The sequence below is a fragment of the Drosophila albomicans genome, chromosome 3, assembly GCF_009650485.2.
Source record: "Drosophila albomicans strain 15112-1751.03 chromosome 3, ASM965048v2, whole genome shotgun sequence".
NCBI lineage: Eukaryota > Metazoa > Arthropoda > Insecta > Diptera > Drosophilidae > Drosophila > Drosophila albomicans.
The window spans coordinates 9,550,252-9,570,758 of NC_047629.2; the positions used below are offsets into that span (position 1 = coordinate 9,550,252).

General features: G+C 32.2%; 3 protein-coding genes and 2 long non-coding RNA genes across 6 annotated transcripts in view; 1 reads left to right on the top strand and 4 right to left on the bottom strand.

Annotated features, from left to right (window-relative positions):
* Positions 1 to 7,831, bottom strand: LOC117569000 (guanine nucleotide-binding protein G(q) subunit alpha). Of its 2 annotated transcripts, none has more exons than XM_034249982.2 (9): positions 7,685 to 7,831; positions 5,792 to 6,021; positions 3,868 to 4,597; positions 3,020 to 3,422; positions 2,826 to 2,954; positions 2,072 to 2,201; positions 1,857 to 2,010; positions 1,689 to 1,796; positions 1 to 1,368 (listed from the first exon to the last, which is right to left on the bottom strand). In XM_034249982.2, exons 3-9 carry the CDS (start codon positions 3,983 to 3,985, stop codon positions 1,286 to 1,288), a joined length of 1,125 nt encoding a protein of 374 aa, XP_034105873.1. In that variant the 5' UTR covers positions 3,986 to 4,597; positions 5,792 to 6,021; positions 7,685 to 7,831; the 3' UTR covers positions 1 to 1,285. The 2 variants fall into 2 exon arrangements, with proteins under 2 accessions (XP_034105873.1, XP_034105876.1); XM_034249985.2 differs by lacking the exon at positions 7,685 to 7,831 and having other exon boundaries at positions 3,020 to 3,174; positions 3,238 to 3,422; positions 5,792 to 6,212.
* LOC117569002 (G protein alpha q subunit-like) lies at positions 6,350 to 10,310 on the bottom strand. Its single transcript, XM_034249988.2, has 9 exons — positions 10,073 to 10,310; positions 9,534 to 9,718; positions 9,322 to 9,476; positions 9,127 to 9,255; positions 8,940 to 9,069; positions 8,717 to 8,876; positions 8,536 to 8,643; positions 7,853 to 8,460; positions 6,350 to 6,690 (listed from the first exon to the last, which is right to left on the bottom strand). The coding sequence occupies exons 1-8, from the start codon at positions 10,188 to 10,190 to the stop codon at positions 8,381 to 8,383; spliced, it is 1,065 nt and encodes a 354-aa protein (XP_034105879.1). The 5' UTR covers positions 10,191 to 10,310; the 3' UTR covers positions 6,350 to 6,690; positions 7,853 to 8,380.
* On the top strand, positions 8,928 to 12,802 carry LOC127565631 (uncharacterized). The gene is made up of 2 exons (XR_007954961.1): positions 8,928 to 9,002; positions 12,698 to 12,802. It is a non-coding gene; the product is annotated as an uncharacterized LOC127565631 (long non-coding RNA).
* LOC127565632 (uncharacterized) lies at positions 10,574 to 11,087 on the bottom strand. The gene is made up of 3 exons (XR_007954962.1): positions 10,927 to 11,087; positions 10,802 to 10,866; positions 10,574 to 10,744 (listed from the first exon to the last, which is right to left on the bottom strand). It is a non-coding gene; the product is annotated as an uncharacterized LOC127565632 (long non-coding RNA).
* Positions 11,988 to 20,507, bottom strand: part of LOC117569003 (G protein alpha q subunit-like) — a 20,349-nt gene continuing 11,829 nt past the window's right edge. Inside the window, exons 3-11 of the mRNA XM_034249989.2 lie at positions 16,684 to 16,824; positions 16,208 to 16,330; positions 13,235 to 13,419; positions 13,023 to 13,177; positions 12,828 to 12,956; positions 12,635 to 12,764; positions 12,415 to 12,571; positions 12,234 to 12,341; positions 11,988 to 12,159 (exon numbers count right to left, since the gene is read on the bottom strand). Of these exons, the coding sequence (XP_034105880.2) occupies positions 12,077 to 12,159; positions 12,234 to 12,341; positions 12,415 to 12,571; positions 12,635 to 12,764; positions 12,828 to 12,956; positions 13,023 to 13,177; positions 13,235 to 13,419; positions 16,208 to 16,330; positions 16,684 to 16,824 (1,211 nt within the window). The 3' untranslated portion in view covers positions 11,988 to 12,076. The remainder of the gene's footprint in view (positions 12,160 to 12,233; positions 12,342 to 12,414; positions 12,572 to 12,634; positions 12,765 to 12,827; positions 12,957 to 13,022; positions 13,178 to 13,234; positions 13,420 to 16,207; positions 16,331 to 16,683; positions 16,825 to 20,507) is intronic.

The following is a 20,507-nucleotide window of genomic DNA, read 5'->3' on the forward strand; positions in this document are numbered from 1 at the left end:
TTTTTGTTTTTTGTTTTTCTGCTGTTTTTGTTAATTATAGTTATGCTGCAGCTATGAAATCTTTGACAAACGTACATGTTAATTATACTTAGGTAATATATAAATCTGGCCGCGATTTGTAAAATACAAATGCGATTATTAATTTGTTGTTTTGTTATTTTTTTTTTCATTACATAATATAGTACTTAATCATCACGTTCATAATCGTTTCCCATTTTATGTATTAGTACGATTTGTAATTTACATTGAATGATTCTTTTTCGCAATACAAATTAATTTATTTATCATTACAAAGTTATGTAAGTATGTGCGTATGCTGTATGTATGTTTTGTATGCATTTATGTATATACATATATTATGGGCTTTGTATTTATAATATAAATATTTCAGTAAACAATTGTTACAGTATTTACGATGGTTCTTCTTTATCAAAACGAAAATACATTATACAGTTCATTTATTATATCTGCATTTGATTTTCATTTCATTTCTTTTCTTTTTTTTGTTGTTTCTTTTAGCTTACAGGATTCTGTTTTTCTTCTTGTTTTAATGCGAGTGTGTATGTTTGTGTATATGTGCGTGAATATGTGTGTGTGTGTGTAATATTTAAATAATTATGAGAAACTTCTGACATATATTTGTTTATGCAAAATTACTATTTGTTTATAAGTTACATTTTGTTGGTTGGTTTCAGTAAAATTTACGCTTCAGTACGACAAAAATTGTTTCCATTTGTTGTTCCTTTTAAGCTTTTGATTAAATTAAATTTATTTTGTTTTTGCTTTTTTTTCATTTTATTACAAAAGTTCTATAATAATGAATTTTAAATATTATTATTATTACGTTAATCGTACTTGGTATCAGAAGTTATTTAAATTTTGTTTTGTTTTTCATTTCTCTTTTTGTGCATTCCACACAAATTCAAATGTATACATCAATCAAATCGTGTTATCATAATTTTCATAATTTATGCTACATTCTTTTCTCTGTTCGGTTCCTGATGTTTACAATTTAAGAAACTTGTGTTTGGTTCTAATGCTTAATCTTCGGCAAACATCATTAGTTTTCTTTTCTTGTTTGTATCATTTTAATTAATATGCGAAAAAGGAATTATGAATGTATGTATATATATTCATATTCATATATATATTTCTGTATACATATGTATATGTATATATACATACATATATCCACACATATATATATGTATACACTTATACATTTGTATATATATGTATATGTATAATAAAAATCACAAAAATAGTTTGCTGATCCAAATCCAGTTTAGACCAAATTGTATTCCTTAAGATTGGATTGCAGAATCGTGTCCTTTACAGCCGCAAACACAAACCTAATATTTTCAGTATCTAAAGAGGAAAACAAAATATGAAATCAACAGAATGCTTAAGTATTAAATGGATTAATATTATATATGGGTAATTCTCTGGCTTTTAAACTATAAAAACCTATATCAAAATATTTTTTTATTTTGAAAATAGATAAATCTTATCACTTTAAGAATGATTTTTGGAATTATTGTTTCTGTTTAAAGATAAAATGTAGGAATTTGTACGAAAAAGGAAAAATTATAAATACACTGTATTTTTTTGCCAAAGAATTACCAATATTTAAATTTTGATTGTAATTGCCAAATAAGTGTGATAAGCAAATGGAAAATTGTTGTTACCTGTAGCACAGGTGAAATGAGAATAGATAATCTTTTCGGAATCTGGATTTAAGTCTACAAACATGCGCAGTATGAATTCACGGGCTGCTATTGCATCTCGCTGTGGACCTGTGAGCAATATATTAAATATTAGTTTTTCGGAATATAGCTATAACATTAATCACTTACCATCGTATTCAGGAAAATAATCCACCAAATGCGAATACATGATTTTCTCTTCTAACAAATCTTTCTTGTTTAGGAAAAGAATAACTGATGAATTTTGGAACCACGGGTACGTAATTATAGTTCTAAATAAAGCTTTTGATTCCTCCATGCGGTTCTATAAAATAAATGCATTTTGTTATTAACCAAATTATTGTTATTATTAATGAAGAACTCACCTCATTATCAGATTCAAACAAGATTTGATCATATTCCGATAACGCTACCAAAAATATGATCGAGGTGACATTTTCAAAACAATGAATCCACTTTCTTCTCTCAGAACGCTGACCACCGACGTCCACCATTCTGCATATGAAAAATATTTGTAAATATTTGTGATCCCATATAAATTATTGGGTTTATATGTTTAAAGTAATTACAATCATAGCAAATTAAAGGCATAAATTATGGTACAACAAAGCAACTTTTAAAGCAATTTTCTATAAGCAAACTATGTGGATTTACAAATATTTTTGTTTGGATGCTACATACGTTATACGAGTATACGGATTATATTAGTATTTTAGCATCTTTCAGGCTGATAATAGCAACTTACTGATGTAGCACATTACTATAATTAAAAGTTTCCATTTGTTCGAAATTCAAATACCTAGACATGAGCGCTGATGGGATTCCAGATGTAGAGCACTAAATACTTGCTGCTCAGTGGGTAGGCAATCAGCATGTTTAATTCGCCTAACTATTCACTGTTCCCAATCAACAATCCTCTGTAATTTTTAGTCTCCCCATATACAAATCGGACACAATTTAGCTAATTTATGCTTTTCATGCAAATGAATAGAATTAAATAAAAACCTCCTTATTGGTGAGATTAGAGTGTGTACCATTTAAAAGAATAGACAACCACCATAAGAAGTTAAAGAATGACATAAAGTAGGCATGCAATTAATGTAGTTGACGTTTAGCTACCTAAATCTGATTTCTTCTAGATCGAAGGGATACTCAATGATCCCCGTTGTCGGCACACGAACTCGTAAAATGTCTTGCTCAGTGGGTAAATAATCAGGTTGAGCCACACGATCGAGATCCATCAGATAACTGCAGACGATACACACAAGAATGTAATGAATATACAACAACAACAAATCAATGGATGAACTTACTATTTAGCGGAATCAGTCAATTGATATTCTCTTCGTCGATCATAGCACTCCTGTATGCCGGCATCGGACCATAGCGTTTTTATGGCATTCAAATACGGATCCTCAAATGTTGTTACTGTTTCATAATCAATGCTCATAACCAGATCAGCAAGATCCTGCAAATGAAATCCGGTATAAATAACAATTTGAAACACTAGGATTAAGTCAAAGTTACGTACTATATGTTCGCCAACACCGTAGGATATTTTCAGCATATCCATGGCCTTGATCATTGACTGCATGGCCATGAATATGTTCTGGAACACCAGCTTAATGTAGCCACGCTTATCATCGTCCGAGTATCCGCTGCCGTGTATAATGCGCATCTGTTTGATAAACGTTGACTTTCCGGACTCGCCCGTGCCTGTGAATACACAACAGTGAAATGGTGGCATTAGTTATAGAACCAGTAAGGAACCAGAAACGGCATCAACCACACGCATGTTAGGTTGGTAAAGCACTTTACTAATTAGCAAAAATGTGGTTATGCCAACCAACTTGGCGCAGTGAACTTGCATCTGCAAACAGGGAAACGCAACAATTGCATTAAGCCCCCGGCCCAGGTGAAATTCAATCACACTCATTGCTATCGTTGTAATGCACGCATGCATACATATGTATATAGTACTGTGAGTGTTGTTGTTGTGCATCATTAATAAAGTTTTGTTTACTAATTGACACATACGATGCACAAGGCAAAGCAAGCTGCTCTCTCTCTATCTTGGAGGCAAGGGAGTCGTTGGCTTCCGTATATTTATAGGGGTCAAGGTCGATTGATAGATAGAATATACACGTTAATATATACTCACCCAGTAACAGGAGTTTAAGTTCTCGGCGTGCATCTCGTTTGTCGCGACGCAACTGTTTCTCGATTTCCTGATTGATCCGTTTTTGTTCCTTGGCCTCTTCTGATAAACAGCACTCCATGCTAACTGGATTTAAGGACGCTTACGCGTTCTACCGTCCCTGCTCGACGCTCCGTGACTTGGGCAAATCCTTATGAAACGACTTTATCGTTCAATTGTTATGTGTATTCCGCTCCCCCCTCTTGCAATTTTGCACAATGTTGCTAATGAAAATGATATATATATATTGCAGCTTTTTGTGTCCCGTCCTTTGAATATTCGTATTTTTGGAGCAACTTCACAGTTTTCGATTAGCCAAAAATTTGCGTTAATTCCGTAGTTGTTTTTGCTCTCTAATGTAAATTGTTGTATGTTTATTCCTTTTTTATTTTAATTTCGATTTAGTTGCTCTTGAGCATTTGTACTTTGGCGTTGCTCGCTGTTTCCTACGACACTCAGGCTCTCTTTGGCTATTGCTTACTTTGCTTCAAAGGCTTCGATGGGATTTGTGAGTGTGTGTGTGTTGTGTATGTGTGTGTGTGTGTGTGTGAGTGCGTAATGAGGGATTAGTTTACTCAGTTGACTATATTCTTGACCAGACTTTGACGCATCTCACTGACAATGGAGAATACGAATACGTTGACCACATTGAACAGGACGACTTCAACTGATTAACTTAATATCTGGATAACACCTGCAAGAAAAACAGAGAAACTATTAATACATTGAACTCTAGTTTAGTCACATTACAAAAGTTTTATACCTCTAAGTAAAAGGGAAAGTGTTTACATTAGATCTGAACTATAGTCTCGCAATTAGCAATACCCTAACAATTTTGGTGGGCGGACAGCAGCTACAATTTATAAAAACTGACGACAAAAACAAGATTTTAACAAACGTCTGTGAATTATTGTTCGTAGATATTGTTGGCCTTGCCTATGTTCCATGTGCATTCCGCATGAAACTGGATTCATTTCCCTATCAGGGATCATAAGATGAAAGAGTGATCAGTGTAATGCTAATTACTAAACAGTACACTTTCCACCATTTGGTGTTGGTGGACGAATTAGCTAAATAGGGTATTTATATTTAATCACACATGTGTGTATGTTTACATATACACTTTGGCTTAGCTGCATGTAAATAAAAAACAATTATTAATTTACGAAAACTAGTATTTGAAAGGCATTCCTAGACGCCCACGCAGCGTAATAAGCATGTAAACAACTTAAATGATTCCAGGAAATTTGAACATAAAATAAGCAAATTCATTTGTATACTTAATATACATATTGGTTTTGCAAAAAGAGATGAGAGCAAACCTTTAAAGGCGGGTTTAAAGGGACATCTAATTGGAATACACATCAACAGATGTGTGTTTTGTTCATAAATCAACGTCATCCCATCTCAGTTTGTGGGAACAGGTGGTTGAGGAAATTATCAGACATGCTAGACAACAGTAGCACCAGAGAGATAACGAAACTCGAGATAAATTGCATATTTCTACACGATTTGATGTCATCTTGATAAAAGACATCAAGAGTGTCGTCGTTCTGCAGGTCGTTAAAAAAGATCAAAATGTTTCCCCTATTATTGTATGTTGTTGATCGTCACCTTTTTCCAAGAGAGGAAAAGAGCAAACAAACAAACATTTTTAATGGGTTTGTCGCAAGTTCCCTGACCAAACATTATCCGATTTATCAATTCAACAACCCACAACTCAGTATAAGGGTAAGAGTTAAGTATTTGGCGATTACTCACTGAGCTGCATTATTATTCATAGCTCTTATCAGACATCCTAAATGAATACAACTGTAGACTAGTATTACCCAAATATTAATCAACAAGTGGCTTGGATATTAAGTGAGTAAGTACATATCATACTTACACATTAAGTCGCTCGATTCAGTTCTGTTATATTCTTGTTGTTGTTGCAGCTGTTGTTATTGTGAGACATGAACAAATCTAATTGTAAGTAGAGTCGACGACGAACACGACAACAACGAAGACGATGCAGTTTATGAATAGATTATCCAATGGGTCGGGGTCTGTTGCTTTTCATAACTTTCTTTTTGTTGTTAATCAAGTAAATCTGTGGTCGTTATATATGGTCTGGCACTAAATAATAATAACAATAATAATAATAATTTTGTTGTTGGTTGTGTTGTTTCGTATTATTTCCCTGCAGTTACTTTAAATCGGTGTCGTTTTGGATATATATGTATTTAGGTAAATACATGTACACACAATTTTATATTATTGTATGTTTGTATTTATGTAAGTAATGTATAATTCCTATGTGGTTATGCTTTACGAGTTGTTGAGGTGATGTTGCCGTTACTTTACGATGTGCGGTTTTCAATCGTTATCGTTAAATTTTTTAGTTGTGTTTGGAAAACATTAGTTACAAGGAACGTGTATAGTTGTTGCTTGCATACGCCACTATGTATTATTCTATATTATTTACTGATGCATTTGCTTGTAAACTTTTTTCTTTTTTGTCGTGTTATTCCACTATTCGCGCTTTTCGCGTTATTTCGTTTCGTTTTTATTTACCAGCAGTTTATAAATGCAACGAAGATTTGTAATAATCGTTAGTTAGGTGATTGAGAACAGAAACTGTATATGACGACGAGCGAGCACAATGGTTATGTTTTTCGTTCGCTTCCTGCTCCCTTGAGTTTTCGAATTTCATTCACACGCAAAACTTAAAAGCCCCTTTTTGTATTTAATTTTCTGCATACTTTATGCTTCTTGTATTTGTTTATTTTCCGGTATGCAGTGGAACTACAAGTATAAGAGAACAGGTAGATGCATATTTTAGCTATGAATGAATGAACACTTCTATCTATATTTTATATAGAGCGAGCAACAGCAGCAGCACACCATCAGTGAAGTCAATCCACACATACACTCAGGCACGCAAACACACACACATACACCCCACCCACAGCTAAGAAGCAGACTCTTTTCTATAACTAATTCTATTAAAACCAAGCCGAAAATAGTATGCCAACTAATTGAATGCGCTAATCACAGAAGCCGATTTGTTGCTAAGTTTTCAATAGATATTGCAATATCAGGACACAATAACATTAACTTTTTATGTCGATATATGTATGTATGTAAGTAGCTTCCTCCTCCCACTGTATTGGCAATGGGGAAAAAAATATACGACTATATTGGCTCACCGCAAAATGTACTAAATAATGCCGAAACATGCTGTTTGCTGAGGCAAGCAGTGCAATGTAGTGTTGTCACCGCTAAATTTGGCAATACTAATATCCCAATATGCAATTTGCCAAAAAAAAATCAAAAGATGCATTTGTCGGTAAATAAATTGCATAATTGAAGAATTAAACATTTTAAATTGAACTTAATAACTGTCAGCATAAAAGCTAAATGCAAATAAGACATACAGATATCACTGATAGGATAGATAGATAGCGCCCCGTAGCTGTATAGCTGTTTCGCTCGCACTTCTATACACACACGCGCACTGCTATACACACAGAGCGAGGGCGAGGCAAAAACGAATATGAAAAATTTTTGGACTGAAAAATTTCGATTCTTGCACGTCAAATTGTATTTAACAATCTCTCTGTCCCTTAAACTTTTCAACAATGACCGAACTGCTTCTGTAGTGCAACGAATTATATTCACACGCCCCAAATACATGTACATATGCAGATACGATTGATTCCTTGCAAAGTTGGGGCTAATATTCTTGCACTGGCTGCTGCTGGTTTTGTCGGTGTGTCGATTTCCATGCAAAACTCACAACATATTTGATTTTGCATTTTTCGGTTAACGTTAGCGCACGACCCGTAGAAACTTTTTTGATTTGTCAACTCTAAAATTTTCTTAAGTATTTACACTTTTTTATTAACGCAACACCAACACACACGAAATAGTCACCGACATAGAAGCATGATTACAAGAAACTTACAAGGTGGCGCTTAAATATGCGCAATTTAGACTGCGCAAAATTTTTGACGTCATACGTTTACATTTTCCAGCGCGTGACCGCATCTTCAGTTTAAGCATATTCTATTTTACGACAAAAAGTATACCAAAAAAGAGCGCACATTTTCAAATGGCATTTTTTCGTGATTTTTCCATGAACTAGGGGTGTTACGAATTGAAATATTGATTGAATCATTATATTTTTCCGTAGTCTTTTAATTTATATAAAAAATTTTGCAAACAAGTTGCATATTTCAATATACCAAAAGATTTTTTTACTTGTGTTTGTAGGCGAGGGCTGCAAAAGTTTAGCCTAGTAAATTCATCGAGTATAAATTTTAAAATCGAAAAGTATGACCAGACCTAAGAACTTAATGATTAAAACGAATAAGGGCGTTGAAAACGCTGTATAACCAGAATCCATTTGATTTTATATTATTTATTTCAACTATGGAAATTACAAGTACATAGATTACTAATGGAATGGATACATAAATAAATTATTATTTTATTATAAGTTTATGGTTTCTAATAAAGTTCTCATAATTGTATCTTTTACAGCGGCGAAGACGAGTGTTATGTTAGAAGTATCTGTTATATTGAATAAAAATGATTTGCAAAGTAAGTCAAAGTGTTATATCAAATTAAATAACAACATATACTTGCCCGTAGCGCATGTGTAATGACAATAGAGGTCCCTCTCGTAGTCGTTGTTCAAACTAAGAAACATGCTTCGAATGAAGTCACGGGCTGCATTTGAATCGCCCTTCGGCCCTATTTGCAAATTTATAACAAAATAAAAAAAATTAGTTATTAACTGTCAACACTATGAAATTATTGTTCTTACCGCCATACAGAGGATAAAATTTCACCAATTGTTTGTCTTGATCTTTGATTTGCTCCTCAAACTGATCTATCTTGTTAAGAAACAGAACAAACGCTGATTTTTGGAACCAGTGGGAATTAACTATGGTTTTAAAAAGAGCTTTCGATTCCTCCAATCTATTCTACAATATAAAGAGTATTACACAGCAAACTAATTGAATAAATGTCAGTATGTTTAAACTTACAACATTTTCGGATTCAGGCAAATTTTGATCGTACTCGGAAATTGACACCAAAAATATTATAAGGTTTACATTCTCGAAGCAATGGATCCATTTCTTTCGTTCCGCAGGTTGTCCACCTACATCAACCATACTGTAATTTATTTGTTAGTATTGGATCGTATTTGATATAATAGATATGGTAATATACCGGAGTACAAATCGATCCATTTCAATATCGTATTGATTGATTCCAGTTGTCGCTGAACGTACTCGCAAAATATCCTGTTCACTCGGTATATAATCCGTCTTTTCAATTCGTTCTATTTCACAGAGAAAGCTGCGTAGATAAAAAAGAAAGCAATGAATTGTTTAAACTATTGACTTAATGCAATGTTTTACGAACTATTCTGCAGAATCTATTAAATAATATTCTTTTCGACGACTGTAACACTTCTGTATGCCAAAATCCTTCCAAAGATATTTAATGGCACTCAAAAAGGGATCTTTCAAGGTTTCGATTGTGCCACAATCAATTAACGAAATGAGCTCAGCGCGATCCTGCAATTAAATTACAACTTTATTTCGAAATTGGAAAGAATTTTGTTCACGTCTTACAATATTTTCAACATCACTATAGGGTATTTCAAGTTCTTCCATAGCCTTGATCATTGACTGCATAGCCATGAATATGTTTCGGTACACATTCTTAGTGTAGCTAAGCTTCTCTTCGTCCGAAAACTTATCTCCATTTATAATGCGCATTTGTTTGAGAAACGTTGTTTTTCCTGATTCACCCGTACCTGAGAACATAAAATTAAAACTAATACCTCAACCAAACGTATGCATGTGACTAATAAATATATGTGGTATATTTAGTTTGCATATTTAAATAAATATACCACAAATATTACAAAGATATTTTGGAACGGTATAATTATAATTAATTATTTGAATTTAATGCCGACAATTGAAATCACTGATTAAACATTGTATTAGTCATTATTTATATAAAGATAATATGGGATATTAAGAAAATAATATAAATTATTTTCACTACGAGTCCGAATAAATGTTTTCAGGAACTAAACAAAAAAATATATGTACATGTATGTTATGAAGCACCGTTTTACATGAGATATAAATGTTATACTTGCCCAGCAATAAGAGTTTAATAACATAGTCCATTTTTTTTCTGTCAGCTTTGATAATTTTCTCAATCTCCTTGTTTATTCGCCTGCTTTCCTTCTGATCTTCTGATAAGCAACATGACATGATAACTGGATAAAGACGCTTATTGCGCACACCTTCGATGGTCGATAATCAAAGTATACATATAAGTAGCACTTCAGTTACAATATAAGAAGGTTCTTATTCGCAAAAGGCACCCATCTACTCTTGATGATCCGCTGTCAACTACTGAGCAATATAAAAATCTACTATATACAACACAATTTATTGTGGCTTTTTAGTATAAATACTTATATATATATATATATATCAATATGCGGGTGAGGAACAAATGCACTTTGCCTCGCTCTAACTCAAATTAGAATCATGATTAAACTTAAAGGGTAAGACGACTGCGATATACCCTTAATGAATCTACTAATATAGCATTAATATCTTCAAATTAAGAACAAATTATTGTCTATTGTTTATTTTTCCGCCTACGTTTGTCGACTGGAATTGCAGAAAGTTTAGCTTTGACTTTTGACAAATTTTGATTGTACTCGGAAATTGCCACAAAAAATATTATAAGGTTTACATTCTTGAAGCAATGGATCCATTTCTTTCGTTCCGAACGCTGTCCACCTTCGTCAACCATACTGAAATTTATTTGTTAGTATTGGATCGTATTTGTTATAATAGATAGTGTGATTTACCAGACTATAAATTGTCCAATTTTAAAGTCGTATTCTTCGAAAATATATATAATAGATTTCTAGTACTAAAATGATAATAATTTAAATTTATAATCGGTATATAACTGAAATAATATTTAGTTTACTCATCAATAAGATTTAGATAACTTTCTCCATATCATTTTCATTGCTTATTCGTCCCTTTTACTTGGTCTTTTTACATGAGTTATATGGCATGATTACTAGAAAAAAGGACACTTATTTGGCCGATTTTCAATTAATAACAAGTAGAGCTTCAGAAAATAGTTCTTTATTCACAAACGGGCACCCAATTATTCTTGATGTTTCGCTGTCAAGTACTGAGCAATATAAAAAGTGACCATATAACATACAACACAATTTGTGGTTTTTCAGTATAAATACTTATACACACACAGTATGCGTGAAAAGAACAATAGTATTTTTTTCGCTCTAACTTCATTTAGAATCATGTTATATCCTAAATAAATATTACTTACTAATATCACCTGTTCTGGTTTTTAGTTTCCAATTACAATATGTAAATTGGGCATTATTCAGAATCCAAATACTTACTTTTTTCAAATTCTACGAAAATAATGAAAAACTCTTCTTGTTTGTTTTATCTATGTTTTATTTAATTTTCTGTAAATTATTATCATTTGTTCAATGTGTCCATGCGATAAATAAATGTTTAAATTAATTAAATAATATTAAAATCATAACTTTGCAAAGAAATTTGTATGCATTTCGGGTTTCTGCGTTAAATGGTTACTTCTGGTGGCCTTTTCTTTTCTTTTCTTTTCTTTTCTTTTCACTCCGGAACATTCAATTGACTATAAAAAACTCGTACTACATCATTTGCAAAATACATATACCAACGGTCTGTGTTTTTGTTTTCTCCCTCTAACAGATGATCGTGTTTAAAACATGATCCTTATCGAAGTATATGCGTTAAATTGTTCGTCTGTTGTTAACAAATTACAATCACTCGACTGTAACTTTCTTACTTTTTGTATATTTCAATATACAAAAGGATATTTTGCACTTGTGTTTGTACGCAAGAGCTGCAAAAGTTTAGCCTAGTAAATTCATCGAGTATAAATTTTAATATCGAAAAGTATGATCAGACCTAAGAACTTAATGAATAAAACGATTAAGGCCGTTGAAAACGCTGTATAACCAGAATCCATTTGATTTTATATTATTTATTTGAACTATGGATTTTACAAGTACGTAGATTACTAATGGAATTATTTCCTAACGAAATGATTTATTTTAATATATGTTTAAGGATTCTAATAAATTGCTCATTATCGTATCTTTTACAGCGGCAAAGACGAGTGTTATGTTATGAGTATCTGTTATATTGAATAAAATGATTTGCAAAGTAAGTCAAAGTGTTATATTTAATTAAATAACAACATATACTTGCCCGTAGCGTTTGTGTAATGACAATAGAAGGCCCTCTCTTTGTCTTCGATCAAACTAAGAAACATGTTCCGAATGAAGTCACGGGCTGCCTCTGAATCGCCCTTCGGTCCTATTTGCAAATTTATAACAAAATAAAAAAAATTAGTTATTAACTGTCAACACTATTAAATTATTGTCCTTACCATCCCCATAGAAAGGATAATAGTCCACCAAATGATATTTCTTGATTGTCTTCTCAAATTGATCTATCTTGTTAAGAAATAGAACATACGCTGTTTTTTCGAACCAGTGGGAATTAAACATGGTTTTAAATAAAGCTTTCGATTCCTCCATTCTATTCTACAATATAAAAAGTATTAAACAGCAAACTAATTGAATAAATGTCAGTATGTTTAAGCTTACAACATTTTCGGATTCAAACAAAGGTTGATAGTACCCGGAAATTGCGACGAAAAATATTATAAGGTTTACATTCTCGAAGCAATGGATCCATTTCCTTCGTTCCGAAGGCTGTCCACCTACGTCAACCATACTGCAATTTATTTGTTAGTATTGGATCGTATTTGTTATGTATTTGTTAGATATGGTAATATACCGGATTACAAATTGTTGCATTTCAATATCGTATTGAATGATTCCAGTTGTCGGTGAACGTACTCGCAAAATATCCTGTTCACTCGGTATATAATCCGTCTTTTCAATTCGTTCTATTTCATTGAGAAAGCTGTGTAGATAAAAAAGAAAGCAATTAATTGTTTAAACTATTGACTTAATTAAATGTTTTACGAACTATTCTGCAGAATCTATTATATAATATTCGTCTCGACGACTGTAACACTCCTGTATCCCAATATCATTCCAAAGACATTTAATGGCACTCAAATAGGGATCTTTCAAGATTTCCATTGTTTCAAATGGAACTGTCGAAACGAGCTCAGCGTGATCCTGCAATTAAAATACAACTTTATTTCAAAATTGGAAAGAATATTGTTCACGTCTTACAATATTTTCATCATCAATATAGGGTATTTCAAGTTCTTTCATAGCCTTGATCATTGACTGCATAGCCATGAATATGTTTCGGTACACCATCTTAGTGAAGAAACGCATCTCTTTGTCCGAAAACCTATCGCCATGTATAATGCGCATTTGTTTGAGAAATGTTGTTTTTCCTGATTCACCCGTACCTGAGAACATCAAATTAAAACTAATACCTCAACCAGAGTATTAAACGTATGCATGTGACTAATAAATATATGTGTTTACATATTTGAATAAATATATAAATAAATATACAAATATTAGAAAGATATTTTGGAATGGTACCGACAATTGAATTGAATTGATTAAACATTGTATTAGTCACTATTTATTGAAAGATAATATGGGTTATTAAGAGAATAATATAAATTATTTGCACTACTAGTCCGAATAAATGTTTTCAGGAACTAAACAAAACAAGTAAGAAAGTTACAGTCGAGTGTGCTCGACTGTGAGATACCCTCTACCGATTTTGAATAAAAACAAAATATTGCGGTATTTTTTAAATATAACAAAATACTATAAAAATATACCAAATTGTATATTTGGTATATCGATATAGTACCACATTCAAAATATACCATAGACGGCACAATATACCAGATTGTCGGCCAAAGCAACTCAGAGCCCTAGTAAGTAGGCGTTTTTGCCCACACAAAAGTATTTCTTTAATAACTTCCACAATTATTATCTGATCGCATCCAAATTTTCAGGAATCACAATTACTATAGTTGTTATTATATCTATAGATGTATATAAAAGAAAGTCGTGTTATGTTAGACCACTTATAAAGCAAGAACGGCAGTACAGATTTGAGTGAAAATTGGTAGAGAGGTAGCTTAGAGCCAGGAGACGGACATAGGATACTTTTTATTCCGTTCGACAGCGCGAATTCTCCACCGAAATGGCTGTACTTATACTAATGAATAACAGTAAGTAGGCTGCGAGCGTAACGTATCAAATATTTATGTACGATATTATGTATATATATACATTTATCTACAGTCAGCAATGCCGCGAGCAAGACGATCGAATCTATTTTTTTTTTCTCTCATCAAAAGACGAACTTATTAACAATGTATTTCCAAACATTATTTCTAACTACAAAAATAATGAATGGTTGAGTGAGCGAGCAATTTTAGCGGCTATGAATAAAGATGTAGATGACCTTAATTACATTATTCAAAATAAGATCATTGGAACAATGCATTCATTCAAATCTATTGGCTGCGTCACAAATAAAGATGAAGACACCAACTATCCAATTAAATTTTTAAACTCTTTGGATGTGCCTGGCTTACCACCGAACTATTTACGCCTAAAGTTTGGCTCCGTAGTCATGCTTTGAAACATAAACCAACCAAAACTGTGCAACGGTACGCGTTTGGTGGTTAGAAAATTGATGAACAATTTAATTTACACTAAGATAATGATAGTAAAATTTAAAGGTGAGAAAGTTCTTATTCCAAGGATCCCGATAATCCCAACCGATATGCCGTTTGAATTTAATAGAATTCAATTTCCGATACGTCTTGCATTTGCAATGACCATCAACAAATCACAAGGTTTGTGGTTTAAATCTAGAACATTCATGTTTTTCCCATGGTCAAATATACGTGGCAAGTTTATGGGTCGGAAGTCCATCTGCGTTGTTTGTTTTTGCGCCTGATAATAAAACAAAAAATGTCGTCTATCACAAGGTGAAGAGCAACCTATGTACTAAAATACAGGAAAACAAGTAAGAAAGCTACAGTCGAGTGTACTCGACTGTGAGATACCCGCTACCCACTTTGAATAAAATAAATATATTTTGCGGTATTTTCTCAAAATATACTGAATATACTGCAAAAATACTAAAAATATACCAAATGGTATATTTGGTATATCGACATAGTACCGTATTCAAAATATACCATAGACGTCACAATATACCAGATTGTCGGCCAAAGCAACTCAGAGCCCTAGTAAGTAGGCGTTTTTGCCCATACAAAAGTATTTCTTGAATAACTTCCACAATTATCTGATCGCAACCACATTTTCAGAAATCATAACTACTATAGTAATTATTATATATACCAAAATTCGAAACTCTAGCTTTAAAATTACGCTTGTTATTCGATTTTTTTGATTTGCGGGGGCGGAAGTGGGCGTGGCAAAAATTTTGAAACAAACTTGATCTGCGTGCAAACATAACAAATGCTGTCGAAAAAAAATTATAGCTCTATCTCTTATAGTCTCTGAGATCCAGTGTTTCATACGGACGGACGGACAGACACACAGACACACAGACGGACAGACGGACATGGCTATATCGTCTCGGCTGTTGACGCTGATCAAGAATATATATACTTTATAGGGTCGGAGATGCCTCCTTCTACCTGTTACATACATTTCCTGCCGGCACAAAGTTATAATACCCTTCTACCCTATGGGTAGCGGGTATAAAAACACAATCTGTTTATTTATTGTCATAAAGTTCGCCGGGTCAACTAGTATATATACTATAAATATTTGCAGCTCTAGCTTTAAAACTACGTTATTCGATTTTTGTAATTTGTGGGGGTGGAAGGGGGCGTGGCAAAAATTTAAAACAAACTTGATCTGCGTGCAAACAAATGATGTCGAAAAAAATTATAGTTATATCTATTATAGTCTCTGAGATCCAGTGTTTCATACGGACGGACGGCCATGACTAGATCGTCTCGGCTGTTGACGCTGATCTATATATTATTGATCAGCGTCAACAGCCGAGACGATCTAGTCATGTACTTTAAAGGGTTGGAGATGCCTCCTTCTACCTGTTACATACATTTCCTGCCGGCACAATGTTATAATACCCTTCTACCCTATGGGTAGCGGGTATAAAAAATAGATATGTATATATATAAATGTGTATATGTTATGTTTTTCATGAGATATAAATGTTATACTTGCCCAGCAATAGGAGTTTCATAACATAGTCCATTTTCTTTCTGTCTTCTTTGATAATTTTCTCAATCTCCTTGTTTATTCGCCTGCTTTCCTTCTGATCTTCTGATAAGCAACATGACATGATTACTGATCGATAACCAAAGTATACAATAAGTAGCACTTCAGTTGCAATTACTTTATATAAAAAGCTTCTTATTTGCAAAAGGAACCCATCTACTCTTGAAGATCCGCTGTCAACTACTGAGCAATATAAAAATCTACTATATATAACACAATTTATTGTGGTTTAAATACTTATATATATATCAATATGCGGGTGACGAACAAATGCATTTTGTCTCGCTCTAACTCAAATTAGAATCATGATTAAACTTAAAGAGTTAGACGACTGCGATATACCCTTAATGAATCTACTAATATAGCATTAATATCTTCAAATTAAGAACAAATTATTGTCTATTGTTTATTTTTCCGCCTACGTTTGTCGACTGGAATTGCAGAAAGTTTAGCTTTGACTTTTGACAAATTTTGATCGTACTCGGAAATTGCCACCAAAAATATTATAAGGTTTACATTCTTGAAGCAATGGATCCATTTCTTTCGTTCCGAACGCTGTCCACCTACGTCAACCATATTGCAATTTATTTGTTAGTATTGGATCGTATTTATTATAATAGATATTGTTATATGGAAGACTATAAATTGTCCAATTTTAAAGTCGTATTCTTCGATTATATATAAAGATAAAAAAGATTTATAGTACTAAAATGGCAATAATTTAAATTTATAATCGGTATATAACTGAAATAATATTTAGTTTACTCATCAATAAGATTTAGATAACTTTCTCCATATCATTTTCATTGCTTATTCGTCCCTTTTACTTGGTCTTTTTATATGAGTTATATGGCATGATTACTAGATAAAAGGACACTTATTTGGCCGATTTTCAATTAATAACAAGTAGAGCTTCAGTAAATAGTTCTTTATTCATAAACGAGCACCCAACTATTCTTGATGTTTCGCTGTCAAGTACTGAGCAATATAAAAAGTGACCATATAACATACAACACAATTTGTGGGTTTTCAGTATAAATACTTTTACACAAATAGTATGCGTGAAAAGAACAAAAAGTATTTTTTTTCGCTCTAACTTCATTTAGAATCATGTTATATCCTAAATAAATATTACATACTAATATCACCTGCTCAGGTTTTTAGTTTCCAATTACAATATGTAAATTGGGAATTATTCAGAATCGAAATACTTACTTTTTTTAGAAATTCGACGAAAATAATGAAAAACTCATCTTGTTTGTTTAATCTATGTTTTATTTGATTTTCTGTAAATTATTATCATTTGTTCAATGTGTCCATGCGATAAATAAATGTTTAAATAATATTAAAATAATAACTTTACAATACACATTTCAAAAAGAAATTTGTATGCATTTCGGGTTTCTGCGTTACTCATTTTGATTGACAAACAAGCATCAAACTGGATAAAAATCTACTTGATTTGTTAAACAAAAAAAAAATAATATAGGAGAATGGATTTGTTAGTGACTATTGGCTTGTTTTCAATGTTATAAAACTGACGCTAGTTATTATGTATTTCGAGAGAGTTTTCATTTCTCGATTTCTTCAATTAAATAACAGCTACAAATAATATATTAATTTAAGTGAATAATAACGATTTCGTGTTGTATTCCAAATAACCGAAATGAAAACAAAAATGCCAAAAAGGTTATTTCTGGTGGCCTTTTCTTTTCTTTTCTTTTCTTTTCTTTTCTTTTCACTCCAGAACATTCAATTGACTATAAAAAACTCGTACTACATCATTTGCAAAATACATATTTAAAAGGTTTGAGTTTTGTTCTCTCCCTTTAACAGATGAGCGTGTTTAAAACATGATCCTTATCGAGTGATATGCGTTAAATTGTTCGTCTGTTGTTAACAAATTACAATCACTCGACTGTAACTTTCTTACTTTTTGTATATTTCAATATACAAAAGGATATTTTGCACTTGTGTTTGTACGCAAGAGCTGCAAAAGTTTAGCCTAGTAAATTCATCGAGTATAAATTTTAATATCGAAAAGTATGATCAGACCTAAGAACTTAATGAATAAAACGATTAAGGCCGTTGAAAACGCTGTATAGTCTTTGGCTTTTGCTTTTAACAAATTACATACATTTTGTTCGTATTAATTATGAGCAATAATAGATTTCACAAATAAAATATATGTATGTTATTATATGCGTATGTGTATATATTTTTATACCCGCTACCCATAGGGTAGAAGGGTATTAAACCTTTGTGCCGGCAGGAAATGTATGTAACAGGTAGAAGGAGGCATCTCCGACCCTATCTGTCCGTCTGTGTGTCTGTCCGTATGAAACACTGGATCTCAGAGACTATAAGAAATATAGCTATAATTTTTTTTCGACAGCATTTGTTATGTTTGCACGTAGATCAAGTTTGTTTCAAATTTTGCCACGCCCAGTTCCGCCCCCGCAAATTAAAAAAATCGAATAACAAGCGTAATTTTAAAGCTAGAGTTGCGAACTTTGGCATATGGGCAATTCCCAAAAAATGGTAAACCACGACCGAAAAAAAAATCTTCACATTCATCGTATTTTTTTGTATAATGTCATAAAGAAATATCCAAATTTTCATAATACAATGGATCCGTAGCATATCTCCGTTGTTTTTATAAAAAAATTTGCCTGCAAACTGAAAAAATGTAATTTTTTCACATATAGCTACTTTTATATGCATTTTTTTGATTAATTATTTCACAAGAAAAACATAAGATATGTTTGCATTTTTTCTACCAAATCTCTTAATAGCAATCCAATAATAAGATAAACAAGTAAGAAAGCTACAGTCGAGTGCACTCGACTGTGAGATACCCGCTACCCATTTTGAATAAAAGAAATATATTTTGCGATAATTTTCTCAAAATATACCGAATATACTGCAAAAATACTAAAAATATACCAAATAGTATATTTGGTATATTGATATAGTACCGCATTCAAAATATACCATAGACGGCACAATATACCAAATTGTCATCTAAAGCAACTAAGACCCCTAGTAAGTAGGCGTGTTTGCCCATACAAAAGTATTTCTTTAATAACTTCCACAATTTTCATCTGATCGCAACCAAATTTTCAGGAATCATAACTACTATAGTTATTATTATATATACCAAAATTCGTAACTCTAACTTTAAAATTACGCTTGTTATTCGATTTTTGATTTGCGGGGGCGGAAGTGGGCGTGGCAAAAATTTGAAACAAACTTGATCTGCGTGCAAACATAACAAATGCTGTCGAAAAAAAATTATAGCTCTATCTCTTATAGTCTCTGAGATCTAGGTGTTCATACGGACGGACGGACAGACACACAGACGGACATGGCTAGATCGTCTCGGCTGTTAACGCTGATCAAGAATATATATACTTTATAGGGTCGGAGATGCCTCCTTCTACCTGTTACATACATTTCCTGCCGGCACAAAGTTATAATACCCTATGGGTAGCGGGTATAAAAATGCAAAGTGAGCGAAAAAATGTTCAATTAACTGTTAATTTTTATTTTGCTTCTTATCTATGTTCAAATCGTACGTTCGCGACCGAAAATATCATTTTATTGTAATTGCTTCGCATAAGGGCAAGCAGGTGGATGAAACTTCACGTGTTAAGTTATTTTGGTATATATATTTTAAATATAAAAAATCGTTGGGGTTACTCAAACCAATCTTTTTTTTATTGATTGTCAAAGTAGCGTACGTTCGCGACCTTACCTATAAGCCTATGTCGATTTTTACTAGCGTCGCATGGATTTAAAAAAAAAATTTTTTTTTGTTTTTGTTTTTGAAAACTATGTTGTTTGCAGTTACTTATTACTTGTAAGTTATTACTTATTATTTATTACATATTTTTCTTGCTATTAATAAATTTCAGTACATATTTCATATTTAATAAAAATTTATATTTTTTGCTTTTAAATGTTATTAGACACATTAAATTGAGTTAAATCCGTTTGTTTTTATGAAATATGAAGTTATTAATAAAAAAAAGTTGTGGTAAAAATAAAAATTTAATAAATAAAACAACATGGAAAAATCGTACGTTCGCGACCGAAACTTAATTAAATTAAAAATAAATAAATGGAGATATTTTCTTGGGAGTAGACTTAATAGAAAGCTACATAATTCTATTTTAAAAGTAAAGTCATTTCTTTAAAATATTCCGTCTCAATTCGCAGAGTTTTGCATTTTACTGTATTAAGC